At 39.9% G+C, this 21,023-nt stretch overlaps 3 protein-coding genes across 4 annotated transcripts in view; 2 read left to right on the top strand and 1 right to left on the bottom strand.

Moving 5' to 3' along the window:
- Window positions 1-229: 229 nt before the first annotated feature.
- On the top strand, window positions 230-5,543 carry LOC119693278. Of its 2 annotated transcripts, XM_048624263.1 has the most exons (6): window positions 230-581; window positions 667-1,043; window positions 1,951-3,061; window positions 3,920-4,032; window positions 4,266-4,412; window positions 5,029-5,543. In XM_048624263.1, the coding sequence occupies exons 1-6, from the start codon at window positions 563-565 to the stop codon at window positions 5,506-5,508; spliced, it is 2,247 nt and encodes a 748-aa protein (XP_048480220.1). In that variant the 5' UTR covers window positions 230-562; the 3' UTR covers window positions 5,509-5,543. The 2 variants fall into 2 exon arrangements, with proteins under 2 accessions (XP_048480220.1, XP_048480219.1); XM_048624262.1 differs by having other exon boundaries at window positions 230-1,043.
- A 256-nt stretch (window positions 5,544-5,799) lies between these two features.
- Window positions 5,800-18,105, bottom strand: LOC105393651 (zinc finger and BTB domain-containing protein 41). The gene is made up of 11 exons (XM_048624292.1): window positions 17,906-18,105; window positions 14,240-14,349; window positions 13,067-13,982; window positions 12,196-12,282; window positions 11,137-11,255; window positions 10,527-10,537; window positions 10,363-10,492; window positions 9,642-9,794; window positions 9,379-9,477; window positions 8,656-8,860; window positions 5,800-6,262 (listed from the first exon to the last, which is right to left on the bottom strand). The coding sequence occupies exons 1-11, from the start codon at window positions 17,999-18,001 to the stop codon at window positions 6,140-6,142; spliced, it is 2,049 nt and encodes a 682-aa protein (XP_048480249.1). The 5' UTR covers window positions 18,002-18,105; the 3' UTR covers window positions 5,800-6,139.
- Window positions 18,106-18,533: 428 nt separating this feature from the next.
- The window catches only part of LOC105397568 (oxysterol-binding protein-related protein 8), a 58,458-nt gene continuing 55,968 nt past the window's right edge, over window positions 18,534-21,023 (top strand). Inside the window, exon 1 of the mRNA XM_048624291.1 lies at window positions 18,534-18,981. The gene's annotated coding sequence lies outside the window, so the exon portion shown is untranslated. The remainder of the gene's footprint in view (window positions 18,982-21,023) is intronic.

Here is a 21,023-nt window from a genome sequence, read left to right as displayed (position 1 = left end):
TATCCTACAGTACATCAAAGTGATGGTTAGTTACTTACTCGGCCTTTCCACAGCGTATTTCTTTGCGATGGCCATGCTTTCGGTTTTGTGTGCGGTTTTCCAATGAGAAAATGTTTTCTGTATTATAGCTATTACTAAAGCTATCATAAAAATACTTATTCCAAACAAAATAATGTACAAAGCCATTTATAAAATGTGTATTTTTATATTATCTTTAAAATGAAGGTCATGATGACTCATGAACTCATGATTGACAGCAAATCACAAAAATAATTTTAATTGGCTGTTTAGAAAAAATATCATATTCACAAATAAATAAAATTTATGATGATATGATGATGATTGATGGTCTATGCTTGATAATCTTGTCTATGCTTTCATATTCTTGGCGCCGAAAAAAGTTTTTTGTTTTTACCGCTTCGATCGATTCGATTGTGTAATAGGTAATATTAACTTTAGTTTAGCATAGTATTTTATTCAATTTAGGTTAGTAGGAATGTGAAAAGTTTCTAATATTACTTACCAACTAGCACACAAATAGGTTTTTTCTCTCGGTTTTACAATGAGTTTGGATGGTTACGGTAAGTGAGTGTTATTCCCGCAATGTTTACTTTTGTTCCTTTCGAGTCGCTCGATTAATAACTTGCAAGGAATCTTTATTTCTAGTACGACACCTGCGACAAAAATACAGTATAGCCGTAGCTATAGCTGTAATAAAAACGAAACCGCCAAACCAAACTATTGAACAATACTTGGAAGTTTTGAAAAATAAGATAAAACCAAAAGACAAAATGGACGAAGACGAATTTAATATAAGTTTATGCAGCGAAGATTTCGCAATGGATGACGAAACAAGTGACGAATTGACTCAGACATATGCTGCCTTAACTCAAACCCTGCAATCAAGGGCTGAAAGTCCAACTTTGCTTGGAGATTTTAACTTTGACGTTGCAATAAATCAGCAAAGACTGGACAAAGCTGATTCTTTAGAGGAAGCGCTTGAGGTTTTAAAGGAAATTGATAAAGGTCCTTTAGCGCCACAGGTGAGTTACAAAGTTAATACTTAGTTACAAATGTAAATATGTAGTTAAGTAAGTAGGTACCTATATTTTTCTGTCTTTGACCAGTATGCAAAGATACCTATTAAGTAGTATACCTATTTAGGTACCTGCCGAAACATCTGCTCTACTTACTACTTACCTAGTTTGGTCTAGTCCTGCCGTTGGCTTTTTCACCTGGGTATGGATTTATTAGGTACTTAATATGTACTTACCTTATCATCATATCCATCAACTCTGTCACATCTAGACACAACTAGACTTGTCTCAAGGCGCTACAGCTACAACGTTCTGCGCTTGGCCTCATCCAGCCCGTGCGGCTATACCTATCTAGGATTACAAGTACAGTATTGTGCAGATTAATGTGAAAAAAATACATTTATTAGTTCCAGAATAAAAAAAACAAGAGATATAATAATACAATGAAAGTTGTTTTAATAGAAAATGTGCCCTCCTCGGCTTTTATTACTTCTTCAACACGTTAAATTGTATTAATGTATCTCTATTTTTTTTTATTCTGGAAGTAATAAATGTTTTTTTTTCAAATTGTCACTTGTGTTCAAATTAATTTGTATTTGTACTGTATGTACGGTCAGGGCAGAGAAACCTCACCCTCCTCTCTTAGTAACAATGCTTCCGAGAGGGGTCAGGTTTCTCTGCCCCTGACACATTCATATTTTAATTTGGGGGTGCATGGAAGCAGCCTCCTTAATGTTCCTTATAACTGGTACTATACCTTCGGCGCACCATGTGCAGTCAGTGACTAATGCTAATCTGACTGGTTAATCCTTTCACTACGATGTTACAGGTACCCGAGTCTAGCCCTTGTGTTTGTCATCGATGTTATAAGATATAATTTAATTAAGTAGGCATTTCATTTTCTCAATTTCAGCCATCAACAACTCAGCATCAGCAACCCGATTACTTTCATCAAGTGCCCGAAAACTGTACAGAAATATCTATACCAAATTGTTACCGAACGAATATAAAAAAAACCCAGCACAGTATTGATACTCACATGAACACCGATCCATCAACGTGTTATAACTTCGAAAAATATGTAGAAATAGGAAAAGATATGAATGAAACATTAATATCTGCAGATAAACATACTAACCAACAAATTAACAGTAGTTTTGGAGATATGGATATAGAGAGAAACTGTGTTGAAGTAGATACACAGTCAACTTTCGTAGATATACAGCGATGCTTTCTTGATACCCAAGAAACTTACATGGAGACTCAAGAAACAGAATTAAATACTCAAGAATTACAGTTAAATTCCCAAGTTGCTCATGATGACATGAAAAATACTGAACAGTATGATTTTAGTCAGCAACTGACTCATGTAAGCCAAAGTCAAATTGAAGACAGTCGTTTTAAGTTACTAGAAATGTATATCATTGGGGGAAACAAAACTGTTAAACCTCCACCTAACAGAAATAAAATTATCCCGAAAGCAGTTGAAATTTCTCAGTTTATGGCTAAGAATGATTCAGATAAAAACTTCGCATCACAAGATATGAGAGGTGATCCGAAAAATTGCGACGCAGATTCAAATACAAGAGATCTTAATGTGCTAAGCGAAAGACTTGATAATACTGAAGAACCAAAATCTAATAGTGTTAACAAAATAGTGAAAAATAATAAATTACTGGATATAACAAACACTGTAAATACAGCTAATGATATAACAATGACCGCTGAAGAAGAAGTCACTGGTAATAGTAAAATTACTGAAAACAGCTGTAAAACTATGCCTAAAAGAGCAAAAATAGACGATGACACTACAGTTACTCAAGATATAACTAGTATAAATAGCGAGGAGAAGTCCCAAAGCATTACACAAACAGAAAATGTAATACCATTCAAGATTATAGAAGAATTGAACAGAGTCAAGACGTTGATGTCCAGAAGAAATGAAAGGCGCCTGAGTACAGATGGATATTCAACAGATTCTGGCTTTGTCAGTGATTCCCAAATTAAATCTTCGTTAAAAACAAGTAAGGTTTTACGTTAATTTCATACTTAGGACGACCGAATGGCGTAGTGGTTAGTGACCCTGACTACTGAGCTGATGGTCTCGGGTTCGATTCCCGGCTGGGGCAGATATTTGTTTAAACACAGATATTTGTTCTCGGGTCTTGGATGTGCCCGTAAAATGGCAATAGGCCCGCCCCCAATTACATTGGGACTAACATAACACTCTGGCGAAAAGTGGGTGCAGCAATGCACCTCTGCCTACCCCGCAAGGGAGTACATTAGTACAAGGCGTGAGTGCGTGTTTTTTTTTTTGTCATACTTAGGGTGTTTTTCCACCAGAGATGATCCGCATCCGATGTAGCTGGATGCCGACTTTCTGCAAAATGTCTACTAATATAAAATTTGATACAAATTATCGCATGTCAAATTTTTCAAATTTACGTACTAGAGGTCGCTGAATGCCGACAATGTCATAGAAAGAGATCTATGCTTTGCTGCAAAGATGTGATAGTAATCTAGTAATCCCACTAGTTCTGTGGTATCTAGACCAATGAATACGATTGGTGGATATCAAATAGCAACGTAGCATAAGACATCTATGGTCGAAAAGCACTGTCAATTTGGGATTAGAATACCTATATTTATGTAGATAGTATTATTAAATTTTATGTAGAGTAGGTATTTTCACCGCTGTTTACAGATGTTACCTACATCTAATCACCTATTTCGTTACAAATAGGTATAAGTACCTAGGTGTCCTCCATACAATTTTGTAATCGTCACCCAACTACTAGGTACCTATACACTATACAGGATGTTGTTTTTGCTTTGTTTTCCAAGTATTTCTCTCTTATTTTCATAAAATTCCGTCTTCACAGGCCTCCATTGCTCCGACAGTGGGTTGAACCAGTCTGCTCACTGCCTCTTCAACTACCTGATGACGTGTCAATACAACGGTAACAACTTGGAGATCGCCACCGAAATATCTGATGTGAGTACCTATTTGCCACATTATCATCAACAATATTATCTTCTTAACGCCTTTTTCTTATGATTTGTTCCACTTTATGACGCTTTTTTTCGCAAATTTAAATAACCTTTTTTTAATTATTTTTTTTACATAGCGATATCCACTAACTATCTTTACGTACGTACAGTTAACATAAGAGATAAGCATATACTTATACCAAGAGTTATTATGTAAGTAACTAACTATTTTTACAGGTTTTAAGTGAGTTAGTGGACTCTCTGCACACTGACGAAGTATACCCGCCATTTCTGGACGAAGTTTTGGACAAAATTAAGACGTTGTTGGACGATGTCAGCGAAAACAAGAGTGAAAATGTCGACAGTATAGAAAACCCTGATAATGTGAGTTAAATGTTACTAATATCTTTCACAATTTTCTACGCTTTGTAACCAGAACTATACCATAGTCTATTTTTTTAGCAATCAATTAATGAATATGTCTCTCGCACCTTTCCGATATTGACAGAGTATGATGGGTCATTGTTAGGACCTATAACGTTTTTATAGTAAAACAATGTCAGTAATAACACGTTTCTTTAAAAAAAAGTACTATACATTCAAGTAATCGGTAGATAGGTGTCAACTCGTGAACATGTTGACAGCGCCATCTATGGGATTGTCTCCGTATTGGCTGCAATCATAGATGACTGATCATGAATATGTTACAAGAATGCATGATCTTGGATCGATTACCGATTGGTTAAGTTCACAGGTCCTCCAATAGAGGGCGTTATAATTAGTTTTATGAAAATGTATCTTATAGTTAGTGGGTAATTAACTAGCGGTAATTCACTTTCCAATTATACGCCATACAAGAAGCACACTGTATTTCTCTGCTCCATCTTACCTGCTCACCTAACCTCAACCTCCGACCACGAGTCTACAATAGGTAACGACAGTATATTTCATTTTAATCCTGATAACTTGTAAGAACTAACTGACTTTAAATTCCTTTCAGATAACTCAAAAAGACGAAACCATCCACCGTTTGCTGCTCCTTAACAAATCTATAAACATTATCACTTACACTATTGACCAAATAACTATCATTTTGGAGAAATTCCATACAAACGTAACGTCAACAGAAAACCTATACGAAATCACAAACCTAGAACAGACGGAAAACCTATGTTACATATTTCACATTCTAGACATTTTACTGCAAAGATATGATAGAAAAAATCAGTTGTTTTGCTCTCAAAGCAGCTCGCAAAATTCACAAGATAAAATATTCAAAAGGAACAGTATAACTGATATTTGGAAGAAGAAATGGAATCCTGATTTTAGGAAAAAGGATGTTGTAGATAGTCCGTTTAGGAATAGGGGGTTGAATAGCAAAATAAGTGATGTTTTGAATAAAATTGTCGTAGATTGTATGGATGGATATAGTTTGGTGTCGTATGCCGCATTGCAGTGTTTTAATCTATTGCAATCTTAGATGTTATGTGGTTTCTTATAAAAATATAGGCTGTTCTTGAAAGGCTAGCACGGGACGCAATCAAGACGTGACAAAAGTTTTGCATCGCGCAGCCGCAAGAGCGAGCGCGACGGAGAACTTTTGTCACATCTTAATTGCGCCCCGTGCCTGCCCTTCTGGTTAAAGTGTAAAAGATAGTTACGTAACTCGCCATCATTATTTTCTTTGAATCAAAGAAAGTAAAGTAGTTTTTATCTTTGTTTCAATATTGATATGCGACTGTAAATAAAATTAAATGCTAGAAAATACATATAGTTTTATTGCTGATATAATTTTTATCCATTTTCTCCAGTTAGATATTTAGTGCTGCAAAAATATATACCCACTTACAAACTATCTAAAACCATTATTGTTATCACTTTCGACTGTTGCAAGTAAAGTGGCTTATAGCGTATCGATAATGGACTGCTATTAAAGCTACGCTAAGAAGTGGGTAAGTATAAATTTAAAAGGATGGCTAAGGAATACGTCTTCTTATAGTACAGTTTTAATAGGTTGTCGAAAACTGTAAAAGTTTACTTTTTCTCGCATACAAAGTGGCGCCTCTAGCGGAAATTATGTGAAACAGCGTATGGGTATTACAGGTATTGCTTCACATATGATGATGATGTTGCATGTGCATATCATTCTCTTGTTCGTACAGCGATGCCAGTTGTTCTTCTAGACGCGCTCGCTCGCACACCTCGCGGATGTGGCGGTTCAGCTTGCTCGTGCTCTGAAAGAGAAAGAGAGGGGGGCGTGAAATATCAGCTGTCACGGTCAGGCGGGCCGATAGTTGTGGGATCTATATGGACAAAAACGAAGGTACCTACTTTTGAGAGGATTAGGTTAAGTTAGAACGTAGGTAATTATAGGCAAATACCTAGTACTTTTTTAAAAAACAAATAAATCAACCGCTCCAATGTGACCGCCCATTTTATAATTTTTTTCGAACTAATAACGAATCCTATAAATATTGCCGCACAAAATGATCACTTCAGTGTGAAATATGTCAAGACATATGTATATATTTCCATAAGAGCATCAGTGTGAAATATGTTGACACATTCATTGTAAACATTCCCGCACAGATGGCGCTGGTGCTGGCGTGGCGCGGGCGCGAGGTTTCTTACCTAAATAATAGACACTTGTTAAACGGATATTCAGCGCTGTCAAATGCCGTATAAATCTGTCAAAATACTGTAAAAAACCAGATAAACGTTGTTTTTATACGGTTTAATTCGTAGTAATTGGCGATAGGGCTCCTTAACGCTGTTACCTTAGACACTATACCATTTTCCAGGGGCAAAGACATGGGTGACACTTTAAAATTTTCCATTTAACGCACGAATACTATTGGAAAATCTGTCATTTTATTGACGATGACCACAGATAATATATATTTCTACAGTACGCACTTTGGTAAAATGGAACGTACTAGAGATGCGACACATCAAAGTCGACATTCTGAAATCGATTAAAATGTATAAATACAATATTAGATTTTTTACAACATTGTAGGTATTATACAGGTTGTCCGAAAAGTCAACGTTATCCCTTAAAGGGCTGATAGGCCAGCTCAGGAGTGGCAGGGTATCGTAATATACTTGACTTTGTTTATGACCTTAGTAAAAATTCGATAGTTTTCGAGATACTGACACTTTTATAAAAGAGAATGGCCAAATCACTAACCAAACCTAGATAGATTGTTTGCAAGATGAACTCATCATCATCAATCGGTGTTGACTCTGATACATCAGATTCTGAGAGAAATAGCAGTAGTAGCATATACTGAAAGCGGCAATTATAATGTATTTTCCGAAAATACCAATAAATTCATTTTTATATTAATCTATGTAGTATATGTATACAAATCGATAGGTTCAAGTCGATAGGATTTCACTCTCGGACATCTCTAGAACTGTCAAACTCAAAACGTCCCACATATCATAAGCTCTGAAAAATGGTATAGTAGCTACACTTCAATTTTAAGACACTTACCTTGTAAACATTACGCTGTTTTTATACAGTGTCATTGGCGGTGGCGTCTTAAATACCTTAGACACACTAGTAGCTATACCATATTAAATTTACCAACATATTAAAATAGGAATTTACTTATGATAAGTTATAATTCAAAGATAAATAATTCAGCAAACATGCTTCGTCCGGTTAAAAAGTTAAAATAGCCCGCCCCAGGACGCACCCGACCCAAAGGTTCCCATGACGCTGGCAGCATTGCCACGCTGCACTGCGAGGGAGATCCTCTGCATCAAGTACGCCCCAGAGCGATTGCCATGAATGCTATACCTACTTCGATTTTAAGACACCTTGTAGACATTCCCACACAGATGGCACTGATGTTGTGTGTACGGGCGCGCACGAGTAGAGCCTGGTAGAGTGCGTCTCTAGTGTAGTAGCGAGTTCAGGCTAGTGCAGGCGCCAGATACTCTAGTGACTTACCAAGATAATAGACACACGCTAAACGGATGTTTAGCGCTGTTAAATACTATTTAAAATACCCGATAAACGTTGTTTTTATACCATGTAAATCGAAGTAATTGGCGATAGGGTTGTTTTTATACCATGTAAATCGAATTGATTGGCGATGGCGTCTTAACGCTGTTACCTTGGACACTAGTAGCTACACTTCGAAGACACTTACCTTGTAAACATTACGTTTTTTTTATACAGTGTCATTGGCGATGGCGTCTTAAGATTGTTAGGTAAATACCTTAGACACTAATAGCTACACTTCGATTTTAAGACACTGACCTTGTAGACATTCCCACACAGATGGCACTGGTGTTGTGCACACACGGGCGCGCGGTGCGAGGCCACATGCCGCGCGAGGCGGCGGCGCGAGGCGCGCGAGGCGCCGCACTGCGGGCAGGAGTAGAGCCGGGTAGAGTGAGTCTCTAGTGTAGTAGCGAGTGCAGGCGCCAGATACTCTAGTTCTAGTGTGATACCAAGATAATAGACACAAGCTAAACGGGTGTTTAGCGCTGTAAAATCTGTCAAATACCTACTATTTAAAGCACCCGATAAAAGTTGTTTTTATACAGTGTCATTGGCGATGGCGTCTTAAGACAGACACACTAGTAGCTACACTTCGATTTTAAGACTTACCTTGTAGACATTCCCACACAGATGGCACTGGTGCTGTGCACACACGGGCGCGCGGTGCGAGGCGACATGCCGCGCGAGGCGGCGGCGGGAGGCGCGCGAGGCACCGCACTGCGGGCAGGAGTAGAGCCGGGTAGAGTGAGTCTCTAAGTGGAGGGTGAGCGCGCGCGGGGTGGGGCAGTCGCGACCGCAGACTGGACACTCGTGGCTGGGGGGAAAGAAAACGTTTGCCTATTGTCGTAGTCTAATAAGGTAAAGAGCTGAGCGAAGCATAGCAATACAAGTCAAACCAGCATTTCCGAAACCCTAAAAGCCCGGCGAAGCGAGGCCAAATAATTAAATTAACCCCACCTTTCCTGAAATATAAAGAGCAGTTAGGCTTTAGAAAATGATGGGTTAAGATATATGGCCTCGCTTCGTTCGGTTCTTTAAGGTTTAGGAAATGCCGGTTAAGTATGTATCGGCACCTTACACTTTAGAGAATCCTGGTTATGTTTGTGCTGACTCGCTTCGCTCGGCACTCTAGGTTTTAGGAAATATGTGGTCGGTTTGAATGGCCTCGCTTCGCTCGGCTCTTTAGGGTTAAGAAAATGCCGATAAGGTCAGGCTTTGGGGAATGCCGGGTTGAAGTGTATGGCCTACTGCGCATGTAGGTAACATTACACACTTAAGAACGAATGGTAATATACTGATGATATAGCACCCGTCCGCATATACCTAACTAACCTCTCCCTGTCGACCGGGTCTGGTTTCCTCTTCTTAGCGCCCCCTGGTGGCGCGGGGGGCGCGTCGTGGCTCGTGCGGTGGCGGCGCCGGCTGTATGGACTGCTTCATATGTAGTTAAACACTTTTGTACCTTGACAAACTAATAAACCGTCTGCCGATGTCTGGATGAATGAATAAAGCTATTTTTGTGTTAAAAAGCTACAAAAGTGTCTTGCTACTTATGAAGTCGGTTGCGGTCGCATCGAATAACTTAAGATACATACCTCTCTCTATCAACAGGGTCTGGTTTCCTCTTCTTAGCGCCCCCTAGCGGCGCGGGGGGCGCGTCGTGGCTCGCGCGGTGGCGGCGCCGGCTGTATGGACTGCGGAACGTGGCGGGGCAGCGGTCGCAAGGGAATTGAGCTGTTAGGTGGGAGCTGGGGACAAATATAAAAATGTTGTTTAAAAAAAGGATTATCAAAATCGGTTGAGGGAAAATTGGGAAACTCCTACTTTTGTAGTCGGTTAACTATAAACAAATTGTCGCCTATCTAACAGAACTATGTCTGGAATTAAAAAAATACAATGCAGCATAAAAATATTGTTGCCTATATGTCCTACAGTATTACTTCAAAGAGTGAAACGGCATACCTAATTTGTAACGCTCAAAATAACTGTTGTAATGGATACAAATACGATCTAAGAAAGGTATGTGGTAGTGACTGATGAGGAAAGCCGTGGATTGGATGTTTTGCGTTCATTGGAAGAGTATTGCCCACTACGGACGAGGAAGCACTATCTGAATAGATACATTTTATTCATTAACTCATGCATTCGTTCATTCATTCACTCACTCAATACTCACATCATGCTATGTTCCCGGAAGGTCACCAGCGCCATCTAGTGAGTTTAAGTGACTCAATTTCGAGTTTCAAGCCGTAGACTAGCAAGAGACTGCGCTGGACCATCAGAAGTGGCGATCTCTTGTAAGTAAGTAATACTCACAGCATATGCGTCCTTAGCTTCGTCTGCTCGGGGAAGGTCTGTCCGCACGCGTGGCACGAGTACTGGCGCCGCGAGGGGCTGCTGCGGGCCGCATGGAAGCGTTTGAGGTGCTGTTGGAGGCACGCAGAGTCTCTGTTGGAAATGAAATGAAATGAAATTGAAGCACGCCGAGTCTCTGTTGGAGAGGAAGAAGTTCGTGAAACGGCCGATAGGTGGCGGTTTTCAGCGAAAGAGTCGAAACTTTTTCAAACAACTTTCTTCACTTATTACTCTCATACAGCTACTAGCTGTCAGCTAGTCTACTATTACTACTAAGCCCTTAACAAATCCATCGATGACTCAACAATGCCACTCAAATGAATAGCTACCCGCATAGATGGAAACTGCAGCGCCTACCGTGCCTTATGTTGCCGCTTCACATGAATTCCTTCACTTATTACACTTATACAGCTAACTTGACACACAGTACTATTAAGACAGTGTGCTATAAATTAATCGATGAGTCAACGATGCCACTTACCTGATCAAAACAGATGGAAACTGCAGCGAGTACCGTGGTTTTTGTGTCCGCTTCACATCCATTTCTTCACTTATTACACTCATACAGCTAGTCTACTACTGCAAATTCGTCGATGCCTCTCACTGGAACAGATCCCCGCACACATGACAAATATAGCGAACACCGTGGCTTAGGTTAATATTTAATACGCTTCATTTTCATTCCTTCACTCATTACACTCGTGCACCTAAACACATAATTCATCGTTGACTCACCGGAACAGCTTCCCGCACAGGTGGCAGCTGCTGCCCGCCCCCTGACCCCAGCAGTCACGCGAGTGCCGCGCCTTGTGTGTGCGCTTCACTTCCATACCGCACTTGTTGCATCTGTGAAGCTTGATGGAATGGATTTTGAAACTAGTTTTTCTAAACATATCTGTATGGTGTTAAAATTGGGTAAGGTAAGTAGTAAGCCAAAGGGGGTGATTCATGGTTATTTTTTTTTGTGCCTTTGTGAGCAAGGACAGGCTACAGCTTATTCACAAACCTAGAGTTATGTTGCCTTAAGGAGTCTACACACCAAACCCGCCGACACAGCCCGGCGGCTTGGTGTCGGCGACCCAAACCCGCCAACCCGCCAACATGTGTCATGGGGCTGTGTCGGTGAGTGTCGGCGGCAAGAAATCAGTACAACTTTTTTAGTACTTGCACGCGCGGGTACGAGTCGCCGACATGATTCTTGAAACAAAGTCGCCGACACCAAGCCGCCGGGCTGTGTCGGCGGGTCGGCGGGTTTGGTGTGTAGACTCCTTAACGCAGCAGTTTACATCCTACATAGTTAGATCAGTCTTCACTAACAACTGAACCATTACAGTCCATCTTTCTGTAATACTTATTTAATATATTTCGTGAACTAAACTTCTTACTGAGTTTATTTTGAGCAACCTTTGTATTACGATATTGAAATAATACGAATGTTAAAAGTTCGCGAAAAAAGTTATGCTTTTCAAAGAGACTTTGTCACACGACTTTTTAGATAGGGAGTAGATACCTATATTTTAAAAATATGTACAACAAAGTACCCTTTCTGCATACTATACTTTCGCATCGCTTCACTGCTTTCGTTCACTCTGTTATACAATATATATATATATATATATATATATATATATATATATATATATATATATATATATATATATATATATATATATATATATATATATATATACCTTTGTGGTGTAGTATGTGCGATTGTGGGTTCTAAATGAATAATTAAATTATTATTTATATATCTTTCTGACTGTGGGGTACTCGGATATCTAAATTTCTTACCTCTGAATGTAGAATGACATGCATACACCGCGCATTCTGAGTGGCGAAACGCAGTCCACACACGTTGCACGAGAACTGACCGTTGGACTGGAATTAAACAAAAAGAAACATTATACAGTGGCTAGGAAAGGGCATTTCCTTCGTGATATATTATGACCTATTACTTACGAGTATTGTTCAGTTCTCAAGTAGCTTTAATAGATGTCACTATCCTTCAGCCTAAATCGCGGTATTAAGTTATTTTGTATTTTACCTGTGGCGACATCTATAATGAATACGCGCAAGCATAGAAGTCAAGATATAGATCCAGCAAAGAGATATCAAGGACGACCAACAGATGGCATGGAAGAGTGAAAGCAAAAATACCAAATCCTACATCGCGGTATCTAAGAATTACAGCTACTCAGTATATATACAGAATCCCGACATGTAACCGTCGGGCAGTTGCCCACCAAGCTAAACCGCCCAGCTTGGTCGGAGGATCCTCCCTTTTCAATGGAGGAGTGGCAACACCTTCGCTCCTCCATATACCATTTGTTCTGTATCAATAAACTTTGCTTCTACTACCATCTATCCAATCATAAGGCTACAAAGCCTCTTCATGGTCCTTCGAGCCGGATCCAGATGGATGTGGTCACTGATCACAAGCTATGCTGTAAGTCCATACTAAAAAAGACAAAATAAAAGACGAAAGAAGATGAAAAAGCTTTACGAAGAAAACAAAGGAAGGACTACCAAACAACAAAAAAGTTAAGGAACCTTTTCGGAAATCTATGTATAAATGCATGGGAAGCAGACAAAAGGGTTCAAGCTCAGCATAATGCTATAATGTTTATGTCCTGCAGTGGACTGTATGTTTATTTTAACTTACTTCTTCATGTCGCACCATATGTGACTGGTATGTGTCCTTAAACAGGAACCCTAGTGCACAACTGTGACACTTGAATTCAGCTTCTAGATACTTCTTCTCCTTCCTCATAGCTTCTAGCACTGACTTTTGTTCTTTGAAACTCAGAACAATTTTCGTGAAACTCTTCTTCTTAGCTTTTTTGTTCTTTTTGGTTTTCTTTTGTTTTTCAACTGTGTTTTCTTTTGTAGGATCTATAGAATCGTCATTAATTTCGTTGTTTTCTGTTTGCACAGCCATTTGATCACTTTTGTGGTTTATTTCTTGGTTACATGGTTCTATTTTAATCTCTATTTGTAAATTTTCACTTTGGTTATCAACATTTTGTGGCATTTCAAGAACCTCTGCTTCTGAATGTTCATTATCTTTATACTCCATTCTGTTATTGGCACTTTCATTACATTCTGCTTCTTGTATTCGCATGTCTTCATTAAAAAAATGTTTTTCATTGTTGATATCCATAAATCTATTTTCATTATCATTGAACTCATTTTGCTTATCTATAAATTCATTTTGGTTGGCTACAAAATCACTATGATTATCATTATCAACAAACTGATTTCTGTCTTCATTTGTTTTTTCAGTATTAAACACATTGTTATCAAAGTCAGTTATGTAGTTGTCATTGGAATGGATAGACGCATTATCATAATCATTTCTATCGTCTTCCAACTCAACATATTGGTTTGAGTGTGTATTGCAGTCTTGCTCAGCTTCGTAAAAGTCTTTATAGTTTACTGAATTAAAGATGTATGTTTTAGTATTGAAGTTTGCATATAATGATTTGTTTATACTATAGATGGATTGTTTACAGTTATCCTCCGTACATATGTTCAAGGTATCTAGATCACTTCTCTGTAGATTTATTGTGCCTTTTTCACTGAAAACATAAGATAAGTTAGCTTAGTAAGCTTAGGTTAGAACTAATCAGAACAAAACTTTGTTTTATGCATTTATAATACCAATAATCATGTAGGAAAAGAACATAACTGAATAGCTAAAAATTGTTTGATTTCTGAGTAAAAGGTAAATCAGAAAATAAAAAACATTTGTAATCTGGTATGTTCATAGGGAATGTAGATGAAAATTATGTTATGAAAGGTACAATTTAGGAAAAATATAATTTTAATATTATACCTGAACAGCACTGGGTACTCCAGACTGCGTTTCAGGCACATAGCTCTGAATAAACATAATTTATTCAGTAAACAACAGCATATGTAACACAAATGGGAGTCTGGGCACAGCTGCAAATGAGAAAACATACTTTTATTAGGCCAGGGATATATGTTATTGGAAGGTATATTTTTTACTAATACAATCTACCATAGACTAGTAGCTTGGTAGTCATAAGACTACAATTGCATGCTTCTACTTTAGGAGGACTGTACCTACCATATCTCTCTCTCTCTCTCTCAGCCTTCCGTAGTCCACTGTTGGACATAGGCCTCTCCTAACGATCGCCACCCCAAACGGTCACCCGCCATCTGCATCCAGCGGCTTCCCGCTACCTTCCGCAGATCATCAGACCAACGGGTTGGGGGGCGACCGACACGCCGTTTGCCGACACGGGGTCTCCACTCCAGAACCTTTCTACTCCAGCGGTCGTCGGCTCTGCGGGCTACGTGGCCAGCCCATTGCCACTTCAGCGTGCTAATCCTTTTGGCTATGTCGGTAACTTTAGTTCTCCTGCGGATTTCTTCATTACGAATCCTATCTCGCAGGGACACGCCTAACATAGCCCTTTCCATAGCACGCTGAGCAACTCTGAGCTTGTGGATAAGCCCTTTGGTGAAGCACCACGTCTCGGCTCCGTAAGTCATCACTGGCAACACGCACTGATTGAAAACTTTTGTTTTCAGACACTGAGGTATGTTTTCAGTGAAGATGTGTCGTAATTTCCCGAACGCTGCCCATCCGAGTTGGATTCTACGAGCTACCTCTTTATCGAAGTTGGATTTACCTAATCGGATCACTTGTCCTAGGTAGGGATACTGATCAACAACTTCGATGGTGACACCTCCTACAGTTACGGGCGATGATGAAACATGTTCGTTCGACATGACCTTTGTCTTGTCCATGTTCATTTTCAGCCCAACTTGTTTAGAGGCATCATTGAGGTCTGTGAGCATTTCGCCTAACTCCTCCAGCGTTTCCGCCATAATAACTATGTCATCAGCAAATCGTAGATGAGAGATATATTCGCCATTGACGTTAATGCCCAGTCTTTTCCACTCTACAGGCTTAAAAACATCTTCCAGTGCACAGGTGAACAGTTTCGGAGAAATAACATCTCCCTGTCTCACGCCCCTTTGCAACTGGATCGGTTTTGTGCTATGTTCGTGTAATCGAACTGACATTGTGGCAGCATTGTACATACATCTCAACACCTCGATATAGCGATAGTCTATATGGCACCGCTGAAGGGATTGAAGCATCGCCCAGAGCTCAATAGAATCAAAGGCTTTCTCATAGTCCACAAACGCTAGACATAAAGGTAGATTATACTCCTCGGTCTTCTGTATAACCTGCCGAAGCGTGTGTATGTGATCTATGGTACTATAGCCTTTTCGGAACCCGGCTTGTTCGGGTGGCTGGAAGTCGTCGAGTCTTTGCTCGAGACGATTCGTAATAACTCTCGAAAACAGCTTGTACACATGGCTCAGAAGTGCAATGGGTCTATAATTCTTCAATAGGGCTTTGTTGCCTTTCTTGAAGAACAAAGTCACTACACTTCTGCTCCATGCCTCCGGGCTTGTGCCTTCGAGTATAACGGAATTAAACAGCCTCCGAAGTGCTATTAAAATCGGTCTACCGCCGGCTTTCAGAAGTTCTGTCGTTATTCCATCATCTCCCGGAGCTTTGTTGTTTTTTAGCTGTTTGAGAGCTATACTAATCTCGTCTAGACTGACGTCCGGAATATCTTCGGTATAGTGTCGGGTGAGTGGCGCTCGGCTGTCGTGAGCACCGCTGGTAATAGGGTTTTGTGTTGTGGTGTATAACTGTCCGTAGAATCTCTCAATTTCTCCCAGAATTTCGGGCACTGATGAAACGGTGTTGCCAGTGTCGGTCTTCAGTTGGGTCAACAGAGTCTGCCGAACAGATCGATCTCTAGCAAAGACTTTGGAGCCCTTGTTTTGCTCTATTGCGTCTTGAATGCGCTTGCAATTGTAGCGTCTCATATCGCAACGTCTTGCTTTGGCGATCTGTCTGTTTAGACGTCTGTATTCGACCATATCAACTGAAGACTGCAACCTCATTTCTCTCCGTTCTCTTATGAGACTCAGAGTCCCATCTGAGAGTTTTTGAGGTCCTCGGTTGGTTCGGGACGAAAAATATTTCGATCCTACCTCTCGGACAGTTTCCACAAACCTATTATTTAAATCGTCAACTGTAACGCAATTCTCTAAACATATCAGGCGGTCGCAAAGCTCAGACTGAAAGCTTTCGGGATCCTGGATTTGAGCAGGAGTAGGACGGAGCGTGGACTTCATTAGACGGGAGCGTTCTATTTTGCAGTTTATATTCAAAGTGCCTCTTACGAGTCGGTGATCGCTGCCGGTCTTAACCCTACTGATCACTGAGACATCATTGAATATGTGCTTCTTATCCGTCAATATGAAGTCGATCTCGTTTTTAGTCTTCCCATCGGGGCTAATCCACGTCCACTTCCTTTGTGGCTTCTTCTTGTAGAAGGAGTTCATCATATAGAGGCCCTCCTTCTCCAAGAAGTCAGCCAGCATTTGCCCACGATGGTTCCTGACTCCAAATCCATGTGACCCCACTTTCGTCTCGCCGCCTTCTTGTTTTCCGAGTTTCGCGTTAAAGTCTCCCATCACCACCGTGAAATGAGTAGTGAACTTACGCAGGGCAGACAATACGTCTTCATACGCAAGTTCGACCTCATCATCGGTGTGCTTAGATGTGGGTGCGTAAACCTGTATGACCTTCATTGAGTATCGTTTAGATATTCTCAGGATGAGGTACGCAACCCGTGTCGACACACTTCCGATTTCAACGATGTTGTTGACGAGGGACTTGTTGACGATGAACCCGACACCCCCTTGGGACAGTTGGTCGCCCTCCCGGTGGTACAGCAAGTTTCCGGACTGGAGAATTTCCGTATCCTCTCCCTCTCGTCGGACTTCGGATATCCCTATAATGTCCCATTTTAACTTGCTGATTTCCTCTTCCAGCTCCTCTATCTTCACGTCTTCCCTCAGTGTCCGTGCGTTATATGTTGCCAGGTGCAAGGGTCGGTTGGGCTGGTAGCCGACTCTCTGCCGGAGATTCTTCGCACCCCCTGCCCCGCCGTTACCGTGACCGCTACCGGAGTCCGGGATAGCGGGGCTGCCGGGGACTGGGGGCCGGGGCTTTGTTTTTTCCATCATTAGGAGGTGTATTTGCCATAATCACCGCGCTTGGCAGGCGTGTTGGTGATTCTCCTTTTTTACGGCGGGAGATCGCCGCCTCTGCTAGGAGAGGAGGTCGGGTCGATTTACCGCCGCCCGACATTCGGCGTTGTCACTCGTTAGCACCACCCAGGGGGCACGTGTAGGGTAACTAGGGTTTGTACCTACGGACGTGAGCGACAAGCCCCCCTACCTATACTAAAACCTACCATATATTATCTTCTTATTTTTTATTATAAGTATTAGAAAATAATTTGAGTATGTATAGCTGTACGAGGGATAAGCGGGATTGTTCTGGCAATTTTTTAGAACTTTTAAGGAGTTATCATAAAGCTTCTGAGTGTTGTAATGGTAGAGATTATTTTTATTATTAATATTTTTTCATGCTTACGTGCATTCCGACGATCTCTCTGTATTTATCTCGTGTTTCTTCAGTAGTTTCAGAGTTAACGGTGCTATGGCACAGAAAACAAAGAAACGAAGACATTATAATGTCTTTATCTGTTTAATTTTAATAATTATTGAGCCTTTTATAACATAATTTCATTATTTAAACCAACCACCACAAAATCATAACAAAACACGGCCAAAATCGACCAAATGACATTGACAATAGAAACTTGCAAGAAACGTAGTCTGTGGGAATCTAAAATGACAGAAGGAATGGATATACACAGGAATAGTATTGTGGGCACTACCTTCTTACTACTGTACTTGAATAATAAAATGATTATGATGACGCGGTGCTCGAACACTGTACTTACCCGTAACTTGACTTGTGCTTCTATTGTTTTTCCTAGTTCACGTAGTGAATAGAGCAGTTGTAAGTTATTTAGCTTGCAGCTGTGTGTGTGTGTTGTTTTTTGGGTTGTGAGGATTGAGATATATGTGCCTTTCTTAGAATAATAACAGCTAGCGGCCTCCCTTTCTTCTTCCTAATGATCCCTTTTCATTTGTCTATGCATAGTCTATGGCACAAAAATCTTCTAAATAAAACTCTACCTTGTTTTTGGTTTGGTCAATTTAGCACGTCAAATAGACGAAGATTATGTGCCTCAACAATATTATAATTTCATGAAAAAACGTTTAACTATTTCTTTGGACTGTTTTAAATGTTGTAATAGAATAGATAAACCAGTAATCTTTCGCCCAAAATTAATTTCGCCGTTTAGATGTATTGTGCTTTTGATGTTTCTACATACTAAGTGAAGGCTTCGGAGTACCGTATTTCCAAATAGATTCCATTTGGAAAGCTTGAATTTTCAATATTACGCGCCGTGTGTGTTTGCAGTTGCGACTAGCATCGAACATTCATAAATATTTATGCGAAACTGAACAGTGAAGTGACCTTTGCCTCTGGTGTTACCCAATCTATACCCACTACCGGTGCTCGGTGTTTTTTTCGTGTTTCCGTTCCGTGCTGCAGTGATAAATTATCGGACTTACTTCCTGCTGCCTGTTTACGCTGTAAGTAAACTTTCCCTTGCCTCCTAAATCGCTAAAAAGACAAACCAAAAAAAATATGAAAAAAAATAATTTCATTCTTCCACGATTTAAAAATCGAACAAGCGTGGTTATAATTTAATTATCGTCTGTTAAAGGGGCTGTGATTCCTCTATTAGGTCATACATTATGTGCAATGAAGCCCAAGGTGTTATTGTGGTAATATCTCCACTTGAGGTTGACTCAGTTGTTGAGTAACAATGTTGTGTTTACTCTGTCCTGTCATCTGTGGATTTAACCCCCACACTGTTACTCTGTAGCTTAGTAGTAATGTGCTCTGTAGCTTAGTAGTAATGTGCTCCTGGCTAACAAGTGTTGGCTCAAAAGGACACATATCCAGGGCCGTTAAACCTAATATATAAAAAAAATGTGCTCCTATTATTATTAAATCCTAACTAATATTATAAATGCAAAAGTAACTGTGTCTGTCTGTCTGTTACTCTTTCACCCCAAAACTACTGAACGGATTTGAATGAAATTTGGTATACATATTGGTCTAAACCCTGGGAAAGATAGGCTACTTTTTAAGGCGAAATGAAGCGCACGGGAACAGCTAGTTAAATATAATTTTATTAAATAATATTTTAGTACTTGCTGGTACTGTATGAGGAAGGCTGTATGGTTGCGATCATTGGAACAAGTCTGTCCAGCAGTGGAAGATTACCAACTGATGATGATTGCTGATTTGTGGCAATTCCGTACCTTCAAAATATATTGGTCTTACTGTAAATTCTAGGCGCATGTAATACACATGTTTAAAATAGTTTCTTCTAGGTATGAGTCTGTAAAATACTAGCCTACTCTGGTTGGAAAATTAATTAATGTTTTGTAAGAGGTAGATAGAAAACATTTTTTTTTAAATATTAACTTTCTTTTATGCCATTGACATTCAGTCTGTGAAAAGGCCCTTACTGACTGCTGTGCCAAAAGTTCCAGTTTTGATCCTTTCATGGGCAAATGATTCTTTGTAGAATGAAATTTGTTGACATATCCTTTGAATATGATATTGGGACACCTTCCTCATTAATTTTAATGATAATTAGATGTCAGACCCTAACACAGTCATTTTTAATAAGTCACACCAAAATCGCTTTCAAAATCTAGTAAATCCTGTTCTGATAACCCTATCAACAATTTGAGAATAATTCCATTAAAATCTCATTTATCTGCTTTCATGTAATAATAATAAGGGGCCATAGTCCTTCCATAGTCCCAGTTACCCAGTCCATTTAGCGCCCCACTCCATAACCCTGTATTAGTTTTCTCCATATCCTACAATAGTCCTGCACTAACCGGGGGTTTTCCTTGGGTTTACTTCTATAGTTTTCACAGGGAAAATCGTCGGTTAGTGTCACATTTCATATAGATTAATGTTGTCAAAAGGGCCTCTACATGTTGGCTTTGGACCCATGCACGCCTTCCAAATGTCTGGGACCCCATGGTCCCGAGATGGAATAAAAAGTAAGAAATAATTTAAGGTTTAGACCAATTCTATACTGCTGATGTGCCTGAATCAGACAATGTGATGACCGCTACCTTTGCAGACGATACCGCTGTTCTTGCTTCCGATGAAAATAACAATCTGGCATCTGAAATGTTACAGAGCCATTTAGATAAAGTTAATAAATGGATGAAAGATTGGCGAATAAAGGCTAGCGCAACTAAGTCGAATCATGTCACATTTACCTTAAGGAAAAAAGACTGCCCTCCAGTGAAACTTGGAAATGAAGTGCTCCCCCATCAATCTACGGTAAAGTACCTGGGCTTCCACCTAGACAGGAAACAAACTTGGAAATGCCATATCCAGAAGAAAAGAGACGAGCTAAATCAGAGATACCGATCACTGGAGTGGCTTATGGGTAGAAAATCTAGACTATCGCTCGAAAATAAATTGTTGTGTTACAAAACAGTCCTGAAACCCGTGTGGACTTACGGTATTCAACTGTGGGGAACAGCAAGCCAAACAAATATTGAAATCCTACAAAGATTTCAAAACGGAGTACTCA

This window comes from Plutella xylostella, chromosome 11, assembly GCF_932276165.1.
Source record: "Plutella xylostella chromosome 11, ilPluXylo3.1, whole genome shotgun sequence".
NCBI lineage: Eukaryota > Metazoa > Arthropoda > Insecta > Lepidoptera > Plutellidae > Plutella > Plutella xylostella.
This window is presented reverse-complemented; position numbering and strand designations above follow the sequence as displayed.